Source organism: Mustela putorius, unplaced genomic scaffold (genome assembly GCF_011764305.1).
Source record: "Mustela putorius furo isolate JIRA1106 unplaced genomic scaffold, ASM1176430v1.1 tig00003869_pilon_pilon_pilon, whole genome shotgun sequence".
Lineage (NCBI taxonomy): Eukaryota > Metazoa > Chordata > Mammalia > Carnivora > Mustelidae > Mustela > Mustela putorius.
Genome location: NW_025422021.1, coordinates 89,161 through 108,155, shown reverse-complemented (window position 1 = coordinate 108,155; position 18,995 = coordinate 89,161). Strand labels below are relative to the sequence as shown.

At 37.1% G+C, this 18,995-nt stretch overlaps 1 protein-coding gene across 2 annotated transcripts in view; it reads left to right on the top strand.

Annotated features, from left to right (window-relative positions):
* The first annotated feature begins 1,951 nt into the window (after positions 1–1,951).
* The window catches only part of DNAJC10 (DnaJ heat shock protein family (Hsp40) member C10), a 50,862-nt gene continuing 33,818 nt past the window's right edge, over positions 1,952–18,995 (top strand). The window contains exons 1-5 of one of the 2 annotated variants that reach the window (XM_004768942.3): positions 1,952–2,406; positions 3,868–4,205; positions 5,803–5,968; positions 7,244–7,294; positions 18,815–18,897. In XM_004768942.3, coding sequence (XP_004768999.1) covers positions 4,002–4,205; positions 5,803–5,968; positions 7,244–7,294; positions 18,815–18,897 — 504 coding nt within the window. In that variant the 5' untranslated portion in view covers positions 1,952–2,406; positions 3,868–4,001. Of the gene's footprint in view, positions 2,407–3,135; positions 3,165–3,867; positions 4,206–5,802; positions 5,969–7,243; positions 7,295–18,814; positions 18,898–18,995 lie in introns of those variants that run through there. The other variant, XM_013064809.2, reaches the window with a different exon arrangement.

Sequence of the window (18,995 nt, the reverse complement as noted above, 5' to 3'; positions counted from 1 at the left end):
CACCCAGAAGAAGAATTGCTGGATCATATGGTAGTTCTATTTTTAATTTTTTGAGGAACTTTCATACTGTTTCCCATAGTGGCTGCACCAGTTTGCATTCCCAACAACCCTATAAGGGTTCCCTTTTCCCCACATCCTTGCCAACACTTATTTTTCTGTCTTTTTGATGTTACTCATTCTGACTGGTATGAGGGGATATCCCATTGTGGTTTTGATTTGCATTTCCTTGATGATTGACACTGAGCACGTTTTAATATGCTTGTTGGCCACATGTATGTCTTCTCTGAAAAAAAGTGTATTCAGATCTTCTGCCTATTTTTTAATTGATGTTTGGGGGTTTTTTGCTGTTGAATTGTACAAGTTCATTACATATTTTGGATATTAACCCTTTATTAGATATATGATTTACAAATATTTTCTTCAATTCCACAGGGTGTCTTTTCATTTTGTCGATGGTTTCCTTTGTTGTGCAGCAGTCATAATATTAGAATTCCCCAAGATTTTATCCTTGGCTCACAGCTTTTATTTTGCATACGTTCTCTTGGTAATCTTAGTTAATACTTATGACTCCAACTACCACAGATTAGTTGATAATATCCCTTTTTTTTTTCTTCAATCTAGACACTTCCCATGAGTTTTAGGCTGGATATATTTATTTGGACATAATGCAAGAACTTTGAAATAGGTATATCCAAATAAGAACACTTTCTTTTTTCCCTGAGTTTCTCATTTCAGGGGATGTGCTCAGTTACCTAAACCAGAAGTAACCTTAGATCCTTCCTCTTTCTTTCTAATATCCAACCAGTCACCATCTCCTGACAAATTTACTTTATCTAGCATTCCCCTAACTGCTCTTCATTTCTGATCTGGTTCCCTTTGGATTCACTTTCCAACAGCTTCAAATACAATCTCAGTCCCTTACTTAAAAGCTTTAAGTAGTTTTTTCATCACCAAAAAGATGAAGCCTATGTTTTCATCATAGTGTAAAACTCACTGTGATCTGATCCCTGCTTGATCTTCCAGTGTTCTGTTTTTCTTTCCAGCTTAAAGATTTTGTTGGTTCACACAGTGTGGCATAATGATTAATATTACAGTCTTTGAAGCCAGGCTACTTAAGTGTGATTCCCAGGTCTATCACATATTTACCTCATTATACCCATTTTGCAGTTGAGGAATAGTCATTATGAGATTATTTGGAGGACTGAATTAATACATGTGTGCTTAGACCAGTTCCTGGCACATATTTACTATTATATTAGACTCTTCTAATATTTCTGCTTTTGTTAACCTACTTCCTCCTCCTTCTTGCAGTATATAATAAGTTCAGCTATGGATTCCATACAGTCATCAGTTTTTTATAAGCTTACATTTGATTTACTACCCAAGAAATTCATACCAATTATGACTTATTTCATGTTAGGGTTAATGCTCTAAGCAGGTATCCTCATAATGTTTTTTTTTTTTTTCTTTTGATGATGGCAAATGTAGCTACTTCAACTGTTCTATGTTGCCGGAGATCAAAAATGCGGTTTTTGTACCATATCATTTAAATGTAAAAGTGAGAGAGAGAAATATGGCTAACTCCCTAGTTTCTAGGTTGGATGACTAGGAAACCAGACAATACTGTAGAATCTTCAAATGTTTGTTCACACACACACACACACACACACACATTCTTGTTTCTCCCAAGTTTCCTTTTCATCCTGCCACTGTAATTAGTATCACTTTGGCCAACCTACCCTTCTCTCACAAAATTTTCCTTCTCTGCCACACCCACCCACCAACCAGAAAAATGCTTCACGACGCTGCCTTCCCTTTAAGAACAGAGCTACAAGGAAGTTGAACGCCTACTCGTGCCCTCTGGGTTTCTCCGTCGCCGTAGCAACTGGAGCAGGAAGGGGCGGGTTCCGTCGTCCTACGTCCGGCTCACGCGTGCGCCAGCCGCTTTGGTGCGGGGGGAGGGGGGGCGGCGTTCTAGGGTTGAGCGGGTTTCTTAGGTCGGGGTTGGAGCCGGAGCCGGAGCCGGAGCCGGAGCCGGAGCCGGATTCCGCGCAGGCGGCCACGTCAACCTAAACCTACACCGCCCTTCCCACCCTGCTGCCGTCGCACCCGCAGAGCCTGCCGCAGGTCCTCCCAGGCCGCGTCCTCCACGCCTTTCCCACAGTGCCCCGCGCCAGGCCCCGCCCCGGCTCGCCGTGGGGACCGGGGCGCGAGGAGCCGACTGGAGCTGCCGCGCTCGTTGCTGCCGGTGCGGCTTGTCCTCCCCCGTCCCGAGCGCGGCGGCCCGGCGGTCCGAGAGGGCGTGCTTCGTTCGCGCGCGCACAGCTTGCGCTCGGTCGGGTGGGGTCCGCCGCCGGGACTTGAGGATGGGGGAGTAGCTGCAGGAAGCGACCCCGCTACACCGAGGTGGGCATGGGCCGGGGCCCGGGGCTCAGCCGGAGCTGGCGGCGGCCTGGGCTCTCCAGGAAGGGCGAGAGAAATGCCTGTGCACCTCAATCTCCCTTTCCCTCTCCTCCGCCCCTGCGGCCGGCTTATTGTGTTCTCGCTCCCCATCTTTACCCGATTACCTACATCGTCACCCTCCTTCCGACCTCGGTTCCCTGCTTTTAACTCCAGTTTCTCACTTAAACCTCAGCTACTCAAGCTCCTCTCTCCCATGTCCGGCCGGAGACTTCATACACCAGCAACACTTAATAGTTTCTTTCACGCAATGCGTCCCATCTTTCCCCTCTCCCGCATCCCATTCTGGAGTGATGGCAGCTAGAAAGCCTTCGTATTGCATTATACCTGCAGCTTCCACCTGTCCCCGAAGCTTGGCACTGATCGAGTAAGCCACACCCACGCTGAGAACGACCGCTAGGCAGGGAACACCACTTATCCCAAAGGGGTGTTTAGGAATATGTTCTCTCCTGCTCTCCAGTCTTGCTTTCTAGTCTGGGCATTTGTTACTCTCCATCACCATACTTTACAAAGGTATGTTTTGGTTGCATGAAAAGGAGGAGTTAGGAATGAGCCAAAGACCATTTGCAGGTAAGAAAGTTTAGAAATAGACCTTTAGAATTAAATGAAGAAAGGAAAAACTGAGAATGCTAAAGTTAGTTTTTTTCAAAGCAGTTTGAGATCTTTTGTGATCTGATGAAGTGGAACTTATTTACCCTTTACAGGTGAGCATGTCAAAATAAGTGATTCCTTCTTTTCTGTTTTTTTTTTCTATTTTTATTTATCTCAAACGGAAACATTGCAATAAAATTACACTTCTAGTAGTTATTCTGCTATTTGTATAAAGTAGTCTCTATGTATAGTGTAAGCACTTTTTGAGAAAACTCAGGATAAAACGGCCATACCAAATATATTGTCTCTTAAAACAATATAAATTAATGCCATTCTTGGGAGAATTATATGAAAAAAGACCCTGTATTTCCTTCTAGCCCCTCCAAAGGATATTTCCTATAAGTGAAATCTGATTAAAATGAAACCGATGTAGGCTTAAGTGGCAAAAAAAAAAAAAAGTAGTTAAAAAGGAAATGATATTACAAAAGAGCAGTTCTTAAGCTAGATAGCAAAGGGAAGGAAACCGCTTTTTCCCAAGCTTGTGTTCTGGTGCTGATCAGAGCAAATAGTTGAATTTGTTTGTTTTTAAAGTGTTCTAGCTAGCTACAACTACATACTACCGTTTACCTTTTATCTCCTTTCTTGAGTAGTTTCACAAATTGGAGAGGGAAGCAGTGAAGGGGCCCCCAGAGGATAGAGTCTGGGTCCTCAACGGTGATTTGCCACTGAATGGAGACTATTACTGGTCATGTTATTTAATAGTGTTAGTACTATTTTTTAAAATGTATTTTTAACTACCTGGTTTCCTCTCTTTAGATTGACAATTTGATGATGCTTGATGCACTCTTGGAGTAATGTGAACAGAACTTCTCCAACTTGCATATTATATCAGCTGGAACCAGCGGTGTATTTTAATGTTCACTTAAATCAGAACTTGTATAAGAAAAAGAATGGAAGTCTGGTTAAATAAAAATGACTATGTCAGAGACTTGAAAAGGATCATTCTTTGTTTTCTAATAGTATATATGGCCGTTTTAGTGGGCACAGATCAGGATTTTTACAGTTTACTTGGAGTATCCAAAACTGCAAGCAGTAGAGAAATAAGACAAGCTTTCAAGAAATTGGCATTGAAGCTACATCCTGATAAAAACCCGGTAGGTAAAATTTTCTTTTTAAATATCTCTAATTAATGTATTTTAGTAAAGTTTTGATACATATTTAAATTTTAAATAAGTGCTCACATGGTTAAGAAAAATCATGTCAAAAATCACAGTTCAGTTTTTGTACTAAGAAGCAGCGAAATACTCTAGTTGAGAACAATGTGAAGGAATGTTGATACCAAAAATTTAATTCCCTCTTAATTTGAAAACTAATTTACAACAGGTCCATTACAGGTGTTAATTCCAAAGCCAACAAAAATGTTGTGGAGTAGTTTAAGTAGTTTTTTTAATAAAGTAAGTTAGGTAAGGGACACCTGGGTGGGATCAGTTGGTTAAACTTCTGCCTTTGGCTCAGATCAAGATCCCAGGGTCCTGGAATTGAGTCCCACATCTGGCTTCTTGTTTAATAGGGATCCTACTTCTCCCTCTGCCTGCTACTCTCCCTGCTTGTGCATGTTCTCTCTCTAACAAATACATAAAATCTTAAAAAAAAAAAAAAAAAGTAACAGAAAAATTATTTCCTTAGAACTGGAAAGGTTCTTGCTAAAAATGGCAGTAGGAGCTAGTAAGAACCAGGCTTCATCTTTCACTGTTTTCTCCCACATACAAATTCCAGACTAGAATCAGAAATTACTACAAATTAAAACTTAATAACAGCCAAAGCCAGTTAATTCCCATCATAAATATTTGATTATGTATTCAATAATGTCATTTTTTCAAAATAAAATGTTTTAATACTTAGAATATTTTTAGTAATTTCTGTAACTTTTTAATGAGATTCGGCTTATCAAGAAGAAAGGCATGGTTTATAATTTTGTTTCCTCTGTAGAAGTTTTAAATAGAGTTATTTTATTTTCATTGCATACAGCTTAGCAGTAGAACTCTTGTTAGTTGGTTATCTTTCCTGAGATCTGCACTCTATTTAGAATTTTTATTTTTCTTATTTTTCTTTTAAAATTACAGAACATGATTTTTAAAGTTTCTGTATGAAAGATGGTAGTCTTTATAGCTAATTATTTTATAGCTAATTATTATTTAGATGAAAGCATTCCTTAGAAATCATTTCTGTGCAACAGTAACAAATGAGGAACATTTCTAATCCAGTTTTGAGTTTTACTCTGACACCAGTCCCATTTAATTATCTGGTGGATTGGGGCACATACCTTTTGTTTTTTGTTTGCGGTGGTTTTTAGTTAATATTAAGTTGCTGTTGCCTCAAATGGAAAAATAACCAACAAATTTCTTTGTAATTGTTTTAGAGGTAGCATAAAATTTACAAATTTGAATGTTTCTAAGGTTTAGTCTTAGTTGCATTTCTTAGAAGGAATGATATACTGTAAAACCGTATCTGTCAGCCTTTGGAGGCATCAATTCTCATTTCTCTGTTACTTTCCTTATTCTTTTTTTTCTTTGGAAGATTGTAGTTTTTTAGAAATACTTTCTTATTTTAACCTGTGATAACACATTTCATGTCATCTCCTCCTTACTTTTTCTCCCAGAAATCTTTAAGATTAAATTAAATCTTCATATAGGCTTTGAAGAGACTTGATCACATACCTAAAACAAATGTTATATCTAATATTTTTAATAGAATAACCCAAACGCACATAGTGATTTTTTAAAAATAAATAGAGCATATGAAGTACTCAAAGATGAAGATCTGCGGAAAAAGTATGACAAATACGGAGAAAAGGGACTTGCAGATAATCAAGAAGGAGGCCAGTATGAAAGCTGGAATTATTATCGTTATGATTTTGGTAAGATGATATGATACTCTGTATGAAATATCGTTTTTATTTGAGTAAATTTTGAAAACTAATTTTGTTTTACTACTAAGCTTATGTAGTTAATATGTGTCACTTTTTTAATATAACATTGGAGCAGAATTCCAAAGGAGGGGAGGGGAAGTAAAATAAACACAGGTATCAAGGCAAGAGAGAGCATTCACTTACCCAGCATTTCTCTTCATTTTTCATTATCCTGAAATGCAGGCTAAGAACTGAGATATTCTTTTGTAGTAGACCACATAAATACTTTAAATTCATATTGGAGTATTTTTTTCTCTAGACTGACTTTTTTTTTTTCCAAAATAGTATTTTCATTTATAATCACTGCAGTGCAGTAGGGTGTATCAGATGTCAGCAATCTATGTTTCACAGGCTAAATATGGCCTGCCACCTCCTTTTATAAATAGAGCTTTATTAATCATAGAATTATGAGACTATGATAATTATGAGAGTAAAATCAGGCTCATTTATTTACATATTATCTTTGGCTTCTTTCAAATTGGGGGCAGAGTTGAATAGCTATGATAGATACTATACATTCCACAAAGCCTATTTAACTGGCCTCTGCAGAAAAAGTTTGCTAACACCTGGTCTTTATCCATCACTAGTATTATTTTTATATTTCACATAGTAAGAAATTTTCTCACATTGATTTTAATTATGACAATTTATATTTACTAAATAAGTTGATCTCTACTATAAAAATCCTAAGACTATTAAAAAATATTTTAGTGATACCATTTATTTAAAAAAAACATGTAATCTGAGAAGGAAGTAAGGTCTGTAGTCGAGTTAAGAGTAACAGATAGTGTCAGTTTCCTAGTTTTGATATTTTATTAAAACTACATAAGTCACCATTAGGGGAAGCTAAGGGAAGGGTACATAGAGGTCTGCTATTTTTACAACTTCCTTTGAGTCTCTAATTATTACAAAATAAACAATTAAAAAATAATAATAGAAATTTTCTGTGGAGATGAAATCATGGGAATATTAGGAACTCCTATGCACAACTATAAGAGTCCCCATCAGGAAATGGATTTTTTTTGTTTTTTATAACTCTTCAGAGGCATCACGAGTGGTATTATTTACTCTCCATTTTTGTTCGTTTGTTGCACATTCTTCAACTTTGAGATTTAGTATAGTAATCTGATTTTTGATGAATAAACAAGAGTAAGTAACCTGTTTTTCTGTGGTAATTTATTTTTATGATGAACTATTAATTTATAATTTTAACTTTTAAATTAGGTATTTATGATGATGATCCTGAAATCATAACACTGGATAGAAGAGAGTTTGGTAAGTTCATGATCATATGGTTTTCTAAAACTAGTCCAAGACCATCTTTTACCTAAAACTCTTGAGGACAGATATATTTGAAATTTAGAATTTTTGTTGTTATTGTTGTTTTAACATGATAATCAGTATTTTTAACTTTTAAAATAAAATAGTTATTTTACCAGCAAAAATAGGTTTATTCAGGAATAGCAGAAAATTGTTACTCAGGACATGCAAGCATGTCTAATGAGAGTCCATTAGAGAATAAATAAATAAAAGGAACTTTTATCTTATGGAGAAGGAAGTTGGGAGAGGTTTTTCTGAATGAGAGTCCATTAGAGAAAAGCAAGAATTCAAAGTGATAACAGTTTCTTTAGCTGATTTGCAGGGGTCCATCAATGTCCATCTTTTCCTATTGTGGCCTGTAATTGATCGTTTTTAACTCTTGATGATTCTTTTGTTAGGATCTTCATTTGACAGTTCTTCCTGTAATTGACTTTGAGTGGTGTGCCTCCCCTTTTCAACTTTCCCAGTCTACTTTAATGAGGTTGTCCCACATTTCTCCCTTTTTGGTCAAGATCTTTATCCAAAAGCATCTCTGATCAAGAGCCAGGATTTCCATATTTAATGGTTTTGTTCCTCAGTGCCAGAAAGGACCTTTTCTTATCCACACATCCTACTTCAAGGAAAGTACGTAGTAGTTAGAAACCATTTATGATCACATTTGAATAACAAGGAAGGTTAGGCATTTCTCATGTATAGTTCCTATTTATCAAGATTGTAAGCATTGGAGATCATCTCCTTACTGGGTATGTGATTTTTACAAAAGTTTGCCAGGCAACAAAATACAAAGCTTAAAATATATCGTGCAAAACAGAAGAAATAACCTAAGTCAGATTTTATGAGGGTTCTAAACCAAGACCCTAGATCAGAAAGTAACTAACTGGGACACCTGGGTGGCTCAGTGGGTTAAAGCCTCTGCCTTTGGCTCAGGTCATGATCTCAGGGTGTTGGGATCGAGCCCCTCATCGGGCTCTCGGCTCAGCAGGGAACCTGCTTCCTCCTCTATGCCTGCCTGCCACTCTGCCTACTCGTGATCTCTCTCTGTCAAGTAAATAAAATCTTTAAAAAAAAAAAAGAAAAAGTAACTAACTGAAAATATTTATTGGCACTTCCTCCAACAAAGGGGAGAAAGGTTCTCCCAACAGAAACAAACCCAGAGTTATGGATGCCTCTTGGAAGTCCCCACTTAGGTGGCTATGAAAGCCAATCAGTGAGTATTGCAAGAGCACACCGAATTTACAAAGTGCATTTGGGATAGTACAATGCAAGTATACGTGAAGCAATAGCTAATGAATTTGTTGCAGAAAATAACAAAACCTCAAAGATGTATTAAAACAATATTGCTATCTCAAAAGAACTTTTAGAACAAATGTTATCTAACCATACAACCTGTAAGGTTGCAAATTCAGAGACCATGAATTTGGATAAGAGTTCCAGAGTCAGATAACACATCAGATGAAAGAAGGACTTGTGAATTTTCAACCTTCTAACCCTTCAGAAAAAAACCAAGTAAAGGATTAATTTGATCACAGGATCATGATCAAATTAATGATCATGGATCATGATCCATGATCACAGGATCAGGCTATTTCCAAAAAGCTGATCAAAAAAAGAGGTTTCCCCCTGTTGTAGAGGTTTGGAAAATGCAAACAAAGCCTTCCCTTCTCTCTCACATACAAAGAGGAAAAAGGGAAGTTGGATGTCTAAAAGCATTTATTAGGGGCTTTACTAGGTTTTTCTTTAAAGTCCCAAAAGCTGTGTCTATCCACTCTTTCCAAATAGCAGGGTCAGGTGTGTCCTTTTTTTTTTTTAAAAGCATATAGAAGTTGAGCCAGAGGAATCCACTTTCAGCAGTGTCCAGTCGGTCCAAGAAAACCTTGCAATTAGAGATTAGCTTCCGAGTTGGGGGGGAAGTTCGGGATCCACTGAAGCCTACCTGAATTCAAAATGTAGCCCTTGCTCTGGCATAATATTTTTCTAAGAAATGTCAACCTGGTAAATGAATAGAGTGGCAGAACTAAGGAGATAAAGGTGGATATTTCTTAAAGACCCAAGACAAAAGGGAATAGGTTCAGAGCTAGGAAGCTTTTGAGGTTGATTAAAGACCCGCACTATTTGAACTATTTCAGTACTCTGGGGCAAGTTGATTTTATATAGCAGTGAGGTAGAGCAGAAAGACTATAGCTTTGGTGTTAGGGACAGGGAAAAACAAGTAGTTTTTCCAAGCTAATTAAGTGGGAAGCTTGGGAAGATGCCTGGTAGTTCCTTGGATCCCTATCAGTGGGAATTAGGAAGGCATTGGAAAGGTGTCTAGAGGACTAAAGACATCTGAAGCACTTAAGAGGGTAACAGTCTTTTATCCAATGTCCTGGCTCTTCTCAACAACAGCAGACACTAGGAGGTTTTGGTTTTGCTTAGCGGCTTTCATTTGCTGGGGTTGAAAATTAAGAATTTTAGTGGTTCGTCTTTCAGGTGACTCATTTAGGCTGTGAGCAGGCTGGTTTGCAAAATTTAATCTGTAGTGGACATAGTTTCCCATTTTGTCTTGGTTCTTTTAACTAAAAGAGACCTGGGTTCAGCTTGCTAATAAACATAAAGTTAAATGCTACCTGTGTGGATTCAGCATGCACAGTAAGAAAAGAATTTTCTTTAAAGATAATTTGAAGTTCATTGTAGTAATCATGAACAGGCTCATCAGGCTTTTTGTGCGCAAGCCTGAATTTTGTTCCAGGCAACAGGCTTAGGAAAGGCTGCTATAATTGCTCAGTGGAGGTTTATAGCCGAGTGTTCTAACATCTTGCCAAAAGTTCAGGGTCTGTTTCTCAGAATCCCTTTCAGGATGTTCTCCCTGGGCTGATTTCATCCAGCGTTTGGCCTGGCCCTCATGAACAAGCATGTAGACTAACTGAAAAATATCTGAGAGACCAGGTTGGTAAGTTTGAATAACTATGCGAAAATCTTCAGCAGACCTATGGGGATCATCACTCACTTTAGGAAACTAACTATGGCTTGTAATTCAGCTTTAGTCCAGGGAACCTAAGAAATTTGGGGGTTTATTTGGATTCTCAGAAGTCTCTAATGGGGCAGGTTTAGTAGGTTCAGGAGAGATGGGAGCAGGGAGAGGTTCCAAATAACTCAGAGAAGTGCAGTTAGAAAATTCAAATGAGGAACCCAAGGGCCTGGAGGAGGTGGAGGTAGAGGTGTGTAGTAGGGAGGGAGGATGATGACAGTGGAGGTGGGGCCTGAGCGTGGGGGGCTGTACACATTCTGAGGCGAGATCGGGGAGGGGGAAGGAGCCCTAGGAAGCCTTTTAGCCTTTTTTTTTAATTGTTCACCTCATTTAGTATAAAAATTGTATTTTGCAGAGGCAATTTTAGGTTCCTGGTAAGATGCTTCAAAATTCCAGGGAATACAGGCATCCCATTCAGTTTTGACAACTGTAGAGCCATGGCTATCCAGTTCAGTTTTGAGGAAAGTAAGTTTGGGGAGATCCATAGTTCACCATAATGGTCACTGAAGTTCTAAAATTAAATTTAGTTAAGTGGGTCCATTTACTTAGAAATATGCATAAGGAAGGACCATAGTTTTTAAACATAAAACCAGCTGAAGTCCTAGAAGTACAGACACCCTCAAAGCATTTTGATGACTAGTACCCCATTTCTTAGAGTTTTTTTTCCTAAAGCAAAAAGAAAAATTCCTAAACAGCACAGTTCCAGTAGGAATAGTCTGGTTCCAGAAGGAATCAGTCTAAAAGCCAGTACAGTCCCAACAAGAATAGTCCCTATAGAAAAGGTCTGGTCCCAAAAAAGGAGTTGAACCAAAGGCCAGTGCAGTTCCCACAGAAACAGTCTGGTTCCAAAGAAGATTTGGACCAAAGGCCCAACGAGTACTCTCAAGAACAACAAAGCCTTAAAACAGATCCTGAATAAATCCTGGAGAGCTCAAAATGCAGAGAACAGAACTCAAAATCCAGGAAAAAAACCTAACCTCAGATTACAGAGTTGTAAGGAAGGAGTTAGCTCAGTTGACTCTGTGGGTGCCAGCATCTGCTGCTCACCTGTCTCATAGTTGTTGGGGTCCTGCCTGGAGCCCATGTCTGATCGCCAAATAATGTCAACCTGAAAACAGGATATTTTACCAGAAAAAGAAAGGGTTTATTCAAGAATAGCAGGGAATTACGGTTTGGGACATGCAAGGTAGGGCAAAAACATAGGCAAGTCTAACAAACAGCAGAGAGAAATGTTACTTTATGGGGAAAAAGGAGGAAATTGGGAAGGGTTGTTCTGAATGAAAATCCATTGAAGGAAAGCAAGAGTTCACAGTGACAACAGTTTAATTGGCAGATCTACAGACTATAATTGATCATTCTTTTCTGTTAATAATGATTCTGTCGGGGTTTATAATTGACAGTTCTTACTGTAATTGATGCTGAGAGGTATGGCTTCTCATTCCAGCCTCCAACTCTAGTGAAGTTTCATTTTATTACTTTTCATCAATACACTGTGGATTAAATAATGTTCTTTGCAGAATGTTGGGCAGTATACTTTTTTCTAAAACATTAATATTTTCTGCAGAGTAAATGTGTCAGTATGTACACAAGAAAGAAAAAGAATGAATGATAAGTGGCCCCAGAACAGTTCAGGACAAGTTTGGATGCCATGAGAGCTTGCTGCAAACTTACGTATAAATTCCCAGTTTTGGAGCTTTTGGATTTCAGAGTTTTGGTTAACTGTGGTTATTTTGGAAACAGATTTACTTTGACTTTCATTTTTGTGAAAATGGATGTAAAAATAACAGTTCTATTAAAATCTTCCATTGCATTTTATAAACTCTAAACTATTGGATTAGATTCTTACTTTCAAAGGCTGTGCAGATGTATAAAATAGGTTTAGTCTTTCTATTTCAAATAAATATTTTACTTCAAATTTCAATTTTATTTTGTTCTATTATCTCATTTGATTTAGAAAATAAAAATAGCATACTAGCTGCAAAAAATAATGCATATAGTGTTTCTCACACATCATCATTATCAAAGATGTCTAATAGTCGCTTGATTTTGAACAGTTTCTTCTGACCAAGAACTGCACTTATTTTCTCTATCCTGTTGGTGAGCCTAGGCCTACAAAGATATTCAGTGCATTTTGTCAATAGTCCTATACATGAGCACTTGAACAAGTTCTTAAAATAAAAAGGTGTGTCTTCTATACAAAGAAAATTGGAAAAATTTGATTTTTTTTTTTATTTTTGGTAGACAGAAATGGTACTCATATCACAAGCTAGAGAATCATAACTCCACTGAATGTAGTTATATGAACCTATAGCTTTCCTCTATGGCTCTTATTACCTCTCATCAGCTAGTTTGCCAGTGGGTGTTTGGGGACCAGTAGGGCAGAAAACTGGAATTAGAGATAGAATTGGAAGAACTGAACAGAACTTGAAAACTGACCAATTAAATGGGGTAACCCAGAATGAGAGATTTTCCTGATGGTTATATTGCATATGGGTTCAAACATTTTCAGGTGTGTCACTATGGAACAGTTATTAAAAACTGCTAATAATTCATGTACAACCCCCAAAGAGTAGTTAAAAATGCAGCCACAAAACCTTAGACATCATTTTTCGGAAATAATAAGCTAATACTGATAGGTTCAGTGCATAGTTGCCACCATGGCATCTGATCTCTGAAGGTACTCTGTAACTGGGCTGAAGCAAGCTGCTCCAGATGTTTTAATTGAAGAAGCTGAAGCAAGATAGTATCAATTTGTACTTGTGTAAATATGACATTGACCTACTTGGTTGTGTATTTCTTTCTATTACTGGTTATTTCTGTTGGTTTGTGTTACTTAGTTCTGTTGTTGTATAACTATGCATATAATTGCAAAGATATTTTAAAATTATGTTGTTCTCTTTTCCCAGAGAGGAGTTACGCTTTCTTCTGGCTGAGGTCACTAACAACCTCAGATCAGTTTTATCCAGAGACTGAAATGTTTCAAAAGCCGAGCTTTGGATTTTGAGAGGACTGGTCACTTTCCAGTTCATCTTTATTTAGAGGACCCTTTCTTAGATTTGCCCTGTACTCCATTTTTGTCCCTCTAGCCTCATGAATGTATTGAAAGTTCTGCTCACTTTATTGCCAGTCAACTACCTTTTCTTGAAAATGCCGGCGTTGTGATTTTCACCTCCTTCCATGCTTTGGCCCTCTAGTTCTTTACTATATTGGTAAATGTCTGATGCTTTCAGCAGAAGTCTTATATTTTGTCCAATTTTGCAGTTGTTGTGGGAGAGTTAGTGCTAATTACATAGTTCACTTTTATCAGTACTGAACTCTAGAGTGTTTATAGTACAGAAGAGAAAATCTGATTAGTAAACTCTACTTAAGGTTCTCATCCTTTCTACTGAGCATGTAGTAGGACAGTAGCACTGTCTTTTTATGTGTTACAGAAAAGTAGATTTTTAGTCATTATAAGCAAATTCTAGACAGTATCTGTAAAAGCAGAGGACATCTCAATTTTACTAGTCATTTTGAATAGTACTTACATAATACAGGCATCCTTTTGAAGACAAACTCAAGAAATTGCAAAGGAGCTCACAGCACCTCTGCCTTTTTTTTTTCTTTTCTTTTTTCTTAAATCCCCATCATCTAACAAGGTGAAATCTAGGATTTTGTTCAATTATTTGTCAGAAAACTCTTCTTTTGAAGAGTAGTTATTGTTAATTTCAATTAACGATTATGAATTGTAATTCTTGTAGTTATGAAGCAGACATATCTAGTTAATACAAGATGTAAAGGCATCTAACAAAACCCATTCAGTGTTGAAATGATACAAAGCACAGCCTGCATAGGGTGAACTTCTCAACATTCTGGACCATGTTTGCAGGAATGTATGCATAACTGGATCCTTATTAGTAAGGTTTGGGGGAATCTCAGGAATAGGGGCTATACTGGATTGCTTCTCATTGATAAGACTTTTTTTTGAAACCCTTTTCCTTGGGACAAGAAAGATGAAATTCTACCATTGGAAATAATAACACAAACTTCCTTTAATACCCTAAATTTTCTAATTTTTTTCCATAATAGTCACATCAGGGAGTGAATTATTTCTCAATAACTAAAGTGAATCAATGAATAAATAAACATCCTCTTAAAAGGCTTCATTCTGAGGGACAAAAATCATAGCAAAAATTTTTTAATGTGCAGTTTCATGGAGCTGTTGATTTCACAACTGTGCTGTCTGCCAGCAAGTCCTGTGCTGCCTCTTAGTGAGTTATTACGACAAAGTTCTTCCAAATAATAAGTGGTCATATTATAAGAATGTTTTGTAGGTAAGTGGAAGAGAATAATAAAACATTGCTTTAATTTGTGAGCATCAGTTCCTATTCCAGGCAATTAATATTTAACATACCTAATCTTCACAACAAACATCAATATTGATACTAGGGTTTTTTCCCCAGAAATTACAAACTGCATTTGAGGGGAAAAAACCAATTACATACCTAAGTTCAGCTATTAGGTAATTGTGGTATATTTTCCTATATTCATCCATGTTGATTGTTTCTCTTTCTCTGTGATGGAGAATTATACATCCGACTCTGTAGAATTTGGGTATGACCACATGACTTGCTTTGGCCAGTGAAATGTGAACAGAAGTAATGTGTGTCACTTCTGGGCAGAAGCTTTTAAGAGCCAACATGTAGTTCACCATTTTGCTCTGTCAGGAGAAATAGTGTTGTTGAAAATAGAGCCTGCTTCACCGGCCAGGGGTCACGGAGAGTTGCAGCCAACTCAGTATAGACATGTAATAAATGGTAGAAATAAACCTTTATTGTCAGCCCATTGGAATCACTTGTGTACTATAGCATAATCTTTCCTGACTGACACAGTACCAGAGATAGGGCATACACTCAGCTCTGGTTCATCTTAAAGCCTATGCTTGTGCTGCTCTTTTTTTCTTAAATGAAGTGAACCTGTTAGCATTAGAGTTACTCATCAGTTGTCTTATTGACTGTATTCCCTATACTTTTACATTTAGTTTTTTTTTTTTTTTAAAGATTTTATTTATTTGTTTGACAGAGAGAGATCACAAGTAGGCAGAGAGGCAGGCAGAGAGAGAGAGGAGGAAGCAGGCTCCCTGCTGAGCAGAGAGCCCGACGCAGGACTCGATCCCAGGACTCTGAGATCATGACCTGAGCCGAAGGCAGTGGCTTAACCCACTGAGCCACCCAGGCGCCCACATTTAGTTTTGTCTTACTTAGTAATTTATGCTCTTAACTCTTCGATCTCTGTTACCACTTGTACATTTAGTTTTCTCTTACTCAGTAATTTATGCTCTTAACTCTTTGATCTCTGTTACCTCACGTGTTTATGACCTCATCCTATTGTTACATTTTTCTAAGCTAACAAGTTGTTAGCTGTCGTTGTGTGGATATAAGTGGACACTACTGTAATTGTAGAATTTAGAAGCTGAAAGTTGCATTCTGAAATATACTTGTTTTATTCTTAATAACACAGCATTAAGAATATTTTTTTTTAATTTTACTCAGCAGCAGTGGGAACTGTATAAATACGTTAAAAGTGTTCTGTGAAAACAAAAGTACCAAAAGGACATTTTTTCACTGTGAACAGTTTTGTTTCTTAAATGCCATTCAGATTTGTCATATGTTATACTTTTATTTAAGACTTATGATCAGGGCGCCTGGGTGGCTCAGTGGGTTAAGCCTTCGGCTTGGATCATGATCTCAGGGTCCTGGGATCGAGTCCTGCATGGGCTCTCTGCTCAGCAGGGGGCCTGCTTCCCTTCCTCTCTCTCTGCCTGCCTCTCTGCCTACTTGTGATCTCTCTCTGTCAAATAAATAAATAAAATTTTTTAAAAAAACAAAAGACTTATGATCAGTCCTATTTTGTCTAATAATTTCTTTATCTTTTTATATATAAATACCCATCTCATTTCTTATTTATAAATAAGCTAATGAAACAACCCTATTTCTGTTAGAGTCTTCACTGAGTTTATAAAAGTTTTACCTAAGTTATTACCAGTTGGTGGTCCAAGTTTATATGGCAATTATTTTAGCCACTTAGATAGAATGATCTGTTGGTCAGACTTTCTAAACATTGCCAGGGAATAGCTAATAAAATGATAAATTATATGCTTTACCAGTAATGTACAAATTAACTTTTCTCTACAGATCCATGTGTCTTGAAATTGAAAGTAAACATTGAGTTGTTTTTTGAGTAGAGTTGACACACTATGTTACATTAGTTTCAGGTGTACAACATAGTGACTCAACAGCTCTGTAGGTGTGCTGTGTTCTTCACCAGTATAGCTGCCATCTGTCACTGTGCAATGCTGTTACAATACCACAGACTGTATTCTCTGTATCTTTTATTCCCATGACTTATTTATTCCATAACTGGGAGCTGGTAACTCCCACTTCCTTTACCATTTTGCTCTTTCCCCACACATTCCTCCCCACTGGGAACCATCAGTTTGTACTTACATGTCTGATTGTACTTTTTGTTTACTTATTCATCTGTTCTGTTTTTTAGGTTTCACATATAAGTGAAATCATACGGTGTTTGTTTTTCTTTGACTTATTTCACTTAGCATAATAACCTTGTAGGTCCATCTTTATTGTCACAAATGGCAGGATCTCATCCTTTTTATGGCTAATATTCCATTGTATATATACCACATTTTTAATCTGTTAATCTGTCAGTGGACACTTGGGCTGCTTCCGTATCTTGGCTATTATAAATAATGCTGCAGTAAACACAAAGGTGCATGTTATCTTTCAAATTAGTTTTTTGTTTTTTCTAGGTAAATACCCAGTGAAATTATTGGATCATATGTTAGTTCTATATTTAGTTTTTTGAGGAACCTCCCTATAACAATTTACACTCATCCACAATGCACAAGTGTCCCATTCTCTGTACATCCTTGCCGTACTTGTTATTTCGTCTTGATTCTAGCTATTCTGACAGATGTAAAGTGATATCTCATAGTGGTTATGATTTGCTTTTCTCTGATGTTTAGTGATGTTAAGCATCTTTTACATACATCTGTATATCTTCTTTGGAAAAATATACAGATCCCCTGCACAGTTTTAATCAGATTATGTGGGGTTTTTGGTATTGGATTTTATAAACTTCTTATGTATTTATCTTCTCTGATTTCGGAGGTTCCTTTTTTTTGGTGATGGTTTTCTTTGCTGTGCAAAAGCTTTTTATTCTGATGTAATAGTTTATTTTTGCTTTTGTTTCCCTTGCTTTAGGAGACATTTCTAAAACAATGTTGTTACTGCTGGGGTCAAAGAAATTTACTGTCTATGTTCTCTTCTTAAGAGTTTACATCTGGTCATTTTATAGATTATAACGCATAATAGATTATTGGCTAGATATCATGTGATATTCAGATCCATTATATTAGCAAATATGTATTTGTGTTTTAAACTGTTAAAAACCATGATCTAATGTTTTTCTAATAAAAGAGTTTAGGTAAATGACTTAAGGACAAAGATTAAATTTAGTCTCCACAGTCCTTACTGTCTTGTGTAGTTGTCTTATTTCATTCTTTGAAAATTTGAAGTAGCTGTCAGAACTGATTTACCCAGGTATGTAACCTGTTCTGCAGTTAGTAGATGAACTTAAATTTCCAGCTCTTCTCACTGTTTCTCCTCTTCATTTATTTCTCTTATCCACACAAACTTGTGTATGAGGTTTGGCTGCTGATTCCTTATGCCACATCTCTTCAGAGCTTCATGATGACAAGTGTGTCTTGCTTTAGTCAAGTATGTGCCCAAAGGAGGTTTTTTGCAATATTGTTAGTTTGACAGTTGATACACAGTTGACCGTTGAACAGTGCAGGGGTTGGGGCACTGGCCTCCCACCCAGTTGACTTTCCCAAACATAACTACTAATAGCCTTCTGTTGACTAGAAGCCTTGTAGTAACATAACGGTAGATTAACACGTTTTGTATATATGTTATATACTGTTATTCTTAATAGTAAACTAGAGGAAAAATTATTAAAATCATAAGGAAGAGAAAATACAGGTACATTACTGTATCAGAAAAAAATCCAAGCCCATATTGTTCAAGGGTCAACTGTAACATGTTCTCTTTTTATAGAAAAACTTGCACAGGGGCGCCTGGGTGGCTCAGTGGGTTGAGCCTCTGCTTTCGGCTCAGGTCATGATCCCAGGGTCCTGGGATCAAGCCCTGCATCGGGCTCTCTGCTCTGCGGGGAGCCTACTTCCCCCTCTCTCTCTGCCTGCCTCTCTGCCTACCTGTGATCTTTCTTTCTGTCAAATAAATAAATAAAATCTTTAAAAAAAAAAGAAAGAAAGAAAGAAAGAAAGAAAAACTTGCACAGAAAATAACAAAGGTAGTATGGAAGATGTATGACTAAAACAAAATTTTAACTAAAATATGCACAAACCTTCAGCAAATAATTCTAAGTTGTTTTGGTTTTATATGCTTTAGATGCTGCTGTTAATTCTGGAGAACTTTGGTTTGTGAACTTTTACTCCCCAGGATGTTCACACTGCCATGATTTAGCTCCCACAGTATGTATTTTTTTACATCTTGATTGTTAAAATTTTATTCTGATCTGCCGAGTGTTTTTTTAATATATTAGGACTTTGTTCTATTATTAGTAATGATA